This window comes from Zeus faber, assembly GCF_960531495.2.
Source record: "Zeus faber genome assembly, chromosome: 9".
NCBI lineage: Eukaryota > Metazoa > Chordata > Actinopteri > Zeiformes > Zeidae > Zeus > Zeus faber.
Window position 1 is genome coordinate 7122766 of NC_137197.1, and position 8193 is coordinate 7130958.

Below are 8193 nucleotides of genomic sequence, written 5' to 3' on the forward strand. Positions count from 1 at the left end.
TTTGGAAAAAACATAATATTGTTTTTGGTTAACCTGTACTACTGCAAGGTGTTTCATCATGATGTTGTGAAATGTTTTTAATCTAAATGAATGATAACATGTCCTGAGAGATACTATATACTAGTAGAGATAGAGATAGTAGAGATACTATATATGAAATTGACGGTTTTGTTACGATATGGTACTTGCCTTTTGCATATTGAGTACTTTGGTTATGGCTGCATGATATGGAACAAAATATGTGATTGAAGGAAAGACCTGTTGCATATGAGATATCCGGGAAACAGCATAAAACTGTCGTGCCAAGAACAACATTTTAACCCTGATATCACACATTTTGATCGTGCACATACTACACTGAGCACATAGTGTGTATGTCATCACAGCGAGGCTGCACTGACGAGTCATCGAGTTTGGTGGCCATAACAGTGTTGGATAGGAATACAAACTGCTCTTAATGCAAACTCCAGTTTGAAAATCCTCTCGCGGTCAGAGCAATAATTCCACGCTGTTTGCCGGGAAAGTAGGTCGTCTGTAAACACTGACTTTCCATTTTAGAGTCCTTGTGATACAGTGCACAGCAAGACTGATGTGGGCTTCTCTTGTCCTATAAGACCAAAGATTGGTCTCGGACATAAACGATTGCTTCTGTTCCAATTCAAGCGATATCCGACATTACTCTTTTTTTTTTGAGTGGCAATTTGAAAAACGTGTGAATCAGTGGGATAGCTTTTGCCAAAAGATGTGACTGTCGCTGTGATTAAGTCACGTGGATGATTTGTCAGTGTCAATCATGTTGGTCAAGCTCTGCAGTGTCTGTTTTAAGTGTTAGCGACAGAGTCAGACGGGTGCCAACAGTAATCATTTCAGCCTTTTTGACAAATATTCATCATGCAACCCCCTGTGGTCGAATTTGAGGTTGTGATAAGATTTGAAAAGTTACTGTTTCCTCTTGTTTCCAACAGTGCACTTTTTACATGACATTTGCATTTGTGAGATGTCATTTCTTTTAAATCCAAAGTATCTCCACACAACAAATGTACTTCCTTTTTTCGGTATCAGCTCGTGAGTATTAAACGTTTTACTGTTAGTTTTCATTTTTCTCTTGACACGCGTCTTTTATGCATCTATGGTCGTTCTATTTAGTTTGTCACATATTTAAAAGTCCCCATCTGACTGGATGATTTGGCATGTGGAGCGCACAGCGATTGATAAAGTTATGATAATCACGGATATGCAGCCACTTTCAAACAGTGATAGTGATGAAATTAAACAAAGCAATGTGCAGCACCAAGTTCAATGAAATAAACTGCATTTGGATTCTTCAACATGAAATTTTGAACAACTACGCAAATATACATATAATGCATTTTAACACATTTAATTTCCGGTGATGATCACAGGATAATATTGTGATTCTCCTGATCTATAAACTCGTTAATATGCATTTATTCAATGTTGTCCCACTCTCACACCTCTTGGGTTTGTATTAATCAATTTTGAAAGTTGAATTATGCTCAAAACATCCAGTATTGTCAGTACCATGTTAAAATCAGAGACAGTAGGTATCACCGCAACACACACAAAAGTGATCAATAAGGTAAAAACAAATCTGAAATACGATGTTACACACTATGCCAGCATCTCACACAGTCATGACAGTTACGCAACGCTCCCTGGCAGATATAGACTCAATTTAACCCTGTGTTTGTGTGTGAGTGTGCGTGTGTGTGTGTGTGTGTGTGTGTGTGTGTGTGTGTGTGTGTTGTGTCCATGGCTAGTTTGCAGGGGCTTTCGCAGAAAATATGAACAGCGGGGAAAGATGATAAAGGAGGTGGTCTGAAAGAATTTGTATTGTCAAGTGATTTTAAGGACACTTTCTCCACAAAAGGTTACCTTGCCATTGTGAAATGTTTGTAGTAAATTACATTATATTAGGACACTATATTACATCACAAAAAAAACCCTATGAATGGCTTATTTTTTTTGTGACATTTGACTGTTGTGATAAAGGGTAGTTATGAAAATCATATATTTTTGGGTAAACTGTAACAGCAATATTTATATATATATATATATATATATATATATATATATATATATATATACACACACACACATCTCTCTCTCTCTCCTCTCCCCACCCACCCACCCACACACACACACACACACACACACACACACACACACACACACACACACACACACACACACACACACACACACACACACGCACACACACGCACACACACGCACACACACGCACACACACGCCTAATAACTTTGCAATGCTCTTAAATTACTTGGCAAATGAACTGCCAAAATATTGTGCAACAAGTTCATTGATATAAAAATGTGCTATAATGTGTAATGTGACTAACAGGGCATGATGTGAGTAACTAAAAAACAAAATCGCAGTACGAATAGAAAGGGCAGCTAAGTATACATGTCCTCACAACTGCTGTCCCTGTACTGCTCCTATACTATGAATCTGAAAACTTCCGAGAAATTAGTTACTTTTATTACTTGATATATTATTATTATTATTATTATTATTATTATTATTATTATTATTATATCTGTGCATCCTAGAAAACAAAGCAAGTCTTGGGATGTTTGAATATCTTTTTTTAATGTGGTTTGGGGGCGTCAGTTGATGGAAGATATATGGCTGTTAAGGGACAGTTTATCACACAAAGTTGCCATTATGCAGAATTGCATTATGCAGAACACTTGTGTGCAATACAAACATAAATATGTATACCGTTGTGTAACTAAAGCAGCTTTGAAATAAGATGGGAAACTAAATGGTTAGCACAAAATAGGTACCCGGATGGCAGAGAGAACTCCACCTCACTTAAATGTTGAGTACAAAGAGCATGGCGGCTCACCTGAGGTTCTTGTCAAACACCTTTGTGCGAAACACCTCCTCCTGATCCAGACTGATGGTACAAAAGGTACAGAGATCCCGCTGCCTATTTGGGCCTGAGACTGAACCCAAGTTCTTGGCTTCACCTACAGTGGCAAAACAAAAAGCAAGTGTAATCAGAACAAACACTGTAATACAAGCACAAATTCCGCAGACATATAACTTCCTAATAGGATGAAGAAATATGATGATGATAATAATAAGAATAATGAAATAACTATGAGTGCGATGTTGTATTGGAAGGGATGAGCATAAGGCAATATGGCCAAAGCGGCATTATGACAAAACAAGTACATTAAGTATGCACACATTGGAAACGTTGCGGCTGGCTGATTTTACAGTAGATCAAAACCACTGTACGTTGACATCATTACACCTAAAAAAAAACAAGGTGTCCTGCCTGGTTGTAATCCTGGTGTTCAGCCCGATGCTAGCAAATTTACAAAGCTTTCATAGAAGCAACTTACTTCAGGTGTGGTTGAAAACCTTAAACCACCAAATAACTGCCCTTTTAATATAGTGAACACTGATTAAAAAATAAAATAAAAACTTTTGTAACACTTCCCTACATTGGTAAATGCCTGCAGGCCTAGATGTCAAGGTTGTTTATGTCACTGCACATTCACAAAACAAGTGAACAATCAGAGCCAGTTAAGTGGTTAGACCAGAAACGTCAGAATGGCTGAATTAAAGCTAGGCAAATGATTCTCACTCACTATGACTTCAGTGTCAGATTTAGACGGACAGATAACATGGACATAGACAGCAGTCTATACTTGTCCCTGGGTTCGAGGAGGTAGCCCATCAAAAAACACAATGAAAGTGAGTGGGGTGAAAGTGTTGGGATGAACGCTTTAACAGGGTGTTAATAATGTGCTATGGCTAATCCTGGGAATGGCCAGTCTTGAAAACACCAGCCAAATGTCACAAGCTGCCACTTGGATCAGGCTGACCTGGTAACTACTAAAGCACACACGTGGGCATATACATACAGAAATGGAAATATTAATATTAAATAATATAATAATATTAAAATAATAATTTATTCATCTTGTTCTAGGTTTTTAAGGTGAAAAACGAAAAAAAAAACAACCTCCAACTTCAGGGTAAAAACAACCAATTAAATGGAGTTGAGTTGACACTAAACTGAATAAATTGAAGTTAATTGTACAAACTACCAAAATAGGACTTTTAAAATATGTTAAGAATATTGTGATATACAGACTACTAAATCAGGCTATTTAATACTACTACTACTTCTACTATGAGCCAACAACAAAATTACTATGTGGCATACAATAGCCGAACGTTCTTGGCTTACCTAAATACAATTTTACACAACATCAAGGCACATTTTCAAGTTACTCCAGTTGTATTTGTGGATTGATAAATAGTCTTGCTAAACAAAAATAATGAAGTTACTCCATGCTGAACGGGGAAGAATGAAGTTTTGTAAGACAGCAAACTGAGATACATAGCATAGTAGTTCCTCTATTTTGTTCTGCTTATGGTTTTGGCATTAATGCATAGTAGTGAAGTCTGCATCGGCTCAAGTAATGATCACCAATAAATCACATTATGAATGCGTACTAGGCATTTGTGACAAAATTGTCTTATTTTTGTTTTATGTAGACAAACCCAAAGCTACCCATACAATTGAATCTATGGATATGTCCATACTATTGTAGACATATTATTCATCATGTGTAGAAATACCCAAACGAAATATTAGAATTAGAATTATTAATAATTTATATTGAAACCTAGTCAATACTAGTGTCCTATTGCCGCTCAGCCCATGCTATAATGTTTACATTTATCATTATCTGGTGCATAGAGCACATTTTTCAAATTATGAATATAATGTATATACCATTTTTAGACTGTAAAGCCAATTTTTAATGCTTCTCGTCTCTCTGCACTACAATGCACCAACCATTTCCAATAAATATTCCTTGTATATGAAAATTTACTCAGCTGAATAAACAGATTCTCATTCTGAAAAGGGATCACAGCCACATCCAGCAGGTCTTCCTGGTGTTGCACAAAGATGCTTTCAACATATTCGCGGGGAAGCAATCATTTTGTACATTTCTAAGTCAATGGCACGGTCACTACATTGCTGTCATTTCAGTGACTTCGCTTAGGTCCCTTTAAGGATGCATCAGATATCAGCCGAATGAGAGCAGGCGTATTTGTTGCAAAGGACGATGCGACTAATTCCCAGGTCCACTTGGGATTCTTTATCGTGGTTTAATTGCTGTGCCAACTAAACATGTTATCCAGCCTTCAACAGGAGCATGAGGCCAAACTACAGGCCATAATGGACAATGCCTCCCAACCCCTACAAGACACTGTGGTGTCATGTCGGGGTTCTTTTGCAATTTTATACATATATTATATATACACTTTTTTTTATAACAATTTTGTTTCTCACCCAGGTACACAGAGCATATGTACATTTTATTGGATACGTGTATGACAACTTGCACAACATGGATTGTTGATACAGAGGGTTATTGGTTATCTGTTTTGGTGAATTGCATATTGTTATTTTTATATTGTATATTTTTCAAATATATTCTTAATTAATGTAAATTGACATTTCTTTCTATCTGGGGTATTTGTTGGGGAGGGGGGTTATTACATGGTGTCATTTTTTCCAGTTTTTGCAACTGATTTGTAGATCTATTGCGTATTACCATTTCTCTGTGTTTATTCTCATTACTTTATTATTGTTATTATTATTGCCTATTGCGTTGCTGTGAGCTTTTGTAACACAACAATTTCCCTCCCTAATGAATAAAGTATCTATGCATCTGTCTCTCTCTCCGTCTATCTCTCCATCTGTGTATCCATCCATCTATCCATCTGTCTATCTATCTATCTGTCTATCCATCTATCTGTCTATCTATCTATCCTTCTTTCCATCTATCCGTCTATCCATATATCTATTAATCTATCTATATTATTGTATCTCAGTATGTATTACTTAAACTGTAGTGTCTAGCAGCTGCTATTAATTCTCGGTTTTCCGGTCTCCCAGTGCAAGATTGTTGTGAATGAATGGATCATTCACAACAATCTCCTACGAGCAGCTAACCCTGCTGCTAGCCTGCCAAGCTAACCCAACACCAGCCAACTGTCTGCCTCTTCGCTCTGTGTTGTTCAGAACACCGCGCCCCGGTTTTATTTTGTTTTTATTTTCATTTTCGCCGCCTGTTAATGTCGTCCCTTCGACCCCACCCCAACCCACACTGCCCAGCGAGGGTCAAACCGTCGGCTTCCAACTTACATATCTTCCCCCTAAGGCTCTGTAAAATCCGAATTCTCACGTCGTCTTCTTCCGCCATGGTCCGATGTCAGTGCGTCTCTGGCCGCCTCCTTGCGCTCAGCGCCGCTTCATCACATCCGTTTGTGAATCAACGCAGGCAGAGCGGGGGGCAACCCAGCGGAGGACCCGCCCCCTGCGAGGACCCGCCCCGCGGAGGAGCTTTTGTTGCGTTCCATCGAAGTTGGAACTCGGAATAATCCCACCTCCCACTCGGGAACGTGCGAAGGAACCGTCGGTTCGGCTCGGATTTCCATTTTTTTTATTTATTTATTTTTTTTTTTAATCCTTCATTTTGCGCAGACCTCCCGCCAAACAAGCAGATGTGTCCCGCGGGCCCCCACGTTTTCCCAAACCGCCGCCACGGAAGGTGGGAGACCGCGACCCGGAGCGAACGATTTCCGCCGGGCACCGGAACGCAGCACCGAGGGCCGGGGCCGCGCCCCGAGGACCCGCCCCGCTGCAGCGTCACGGAGGGAGGGAGGGAAAACAAAAACAAAGCAGCACCTGGGCCTCCGGGGGCTCCGGGGGCTCCGCAGACGCGCGGCGGTCCCCCCTCTCGGCGTCCCGCGCTCGCCCCGCGTTCGCGGCCGAGCGATGTCGAGGCCGAAGCGGCGCACGTCGCGCGGTCGAAGGCAATGGACGCGGCGGTCGCGTCCGTCCGCGGCGGCTCAAGTACGTTCCGTGTTTTTTTTTTTTTGTGAATGACAAGTTCTTTGAACGTGTGCGAGGGGGGCCCGCGCCCCAATGAATGAATAACCTCTATAAACACCACCAAGCGTGGGGTAGAATCTGAATTGTTTTATGCAAACAGCTTGTATGCATTCTTTATTTGCTATTTGGTGGTAATTAAGCAAGAACGCTTTTCGTAGTCTAGTTTCGCCAGCTTCACCCACCGTCAGTGTGAACGGTCTACAGCACATTTCTCCATTTCAGATCAACTGGAAAATAAAATGTGTAATTCATTAAAACCCGTGTGTTAAAGTGTGTGTATATATGGGGGAGCTACAGTACATGTTATTCAGGCAACACCACCACTGGTATACAATTGTCGGTACGGAATGGACACTTACGTATCGTTGAGTTAAGCTCCATTACACCATGACAAAACCCAGCCATTGGCCTTATTCAATGTGATCTCTGTCTTCTAATGAGATGATTGACATTTGTTGATATCTCTTGTGTTTATTATTCACATTTCTGTTGGTCTATCCTAAACCCTAATACTAAACCCTAATCCTAAAACCTAACAACAACTTCAGTAACGGCGCCTAGCCTCAGATGGGTGTGTACTTTTTTCCTAGGACACACGTGCTGTGTCCATAATGGCGTACGAGCATACTGTTTACTATAACAGTACTCAATCAGTGTTCAGTGTATTTTAAACGATGCGCTCAGTTACCGCGAGAAAGGTACCAGGAGGACGTACCTGGTGAAATATCTTCATATGTGTAGTCTGATCCCAGTGCAAAGGCCTACTTTGTCTCTGCATTTCCTTCATGTTGTACTGTCGTTTCCCCTCTGTCTCAAATTGCGTCATACCCATAAGTGGATCGTTCTGCTCAGCATTTTATATTCAAGTCCTGTTTTATCTTTAATAACTTGTTATAACTGTTATCATTATATCAATACGATATTATGACCGTTGGAAATGTACTTAATAGCCATGAGTTTATTGCCTACCTTTTACAATAGAGGGAATAAAAGGGTAACATCTGTACTTGGTATCGTGAGGCCCAAACTCTAAATCATAAAACTTGCAATTGTAGAACATTTACAGAACATTATTTTCCAACTAACTTTTTAATTTTAATTTTAGTTTTTCATCAATCTGAACGTCTAAACATGACAAAATACATAGCGCAAATACATTTATTTATTCCAAACTGTCAACTGAAACACAGTCATTTAACAATAAATTTACCAAGGCATG

The 8193-nt window shown here is 39.7% G+C and overlaps 1 protein-coding gene across 1 annotated transcript in view; it reads right to left on the minus strand.

Annotated features, from left to right (window-relative positions):
• The window catches only part of rasa2 (RAS p21 protein activator 2), a gene marked incomplete at its 5' end in the record, with an annotated part of 35050 nt that extends 28768 nt beyond the window's left edge, over positions 1-6282 (minus strand). The window contains 2 exons of the mRNA XM_080006958.1: positions 2892-3015; positions 6225-6282. Of these exons, the coding sequence (XP_079863084.1) occupies positions 2892-3015; positions 6225-6282 (182 nt within the window). The remainder of the gene's footprint in view (positions 1-2891; positions 3016-6224) is intronic.
• Positions 6283-8193: the final 1911 nt, after the last annotated feature.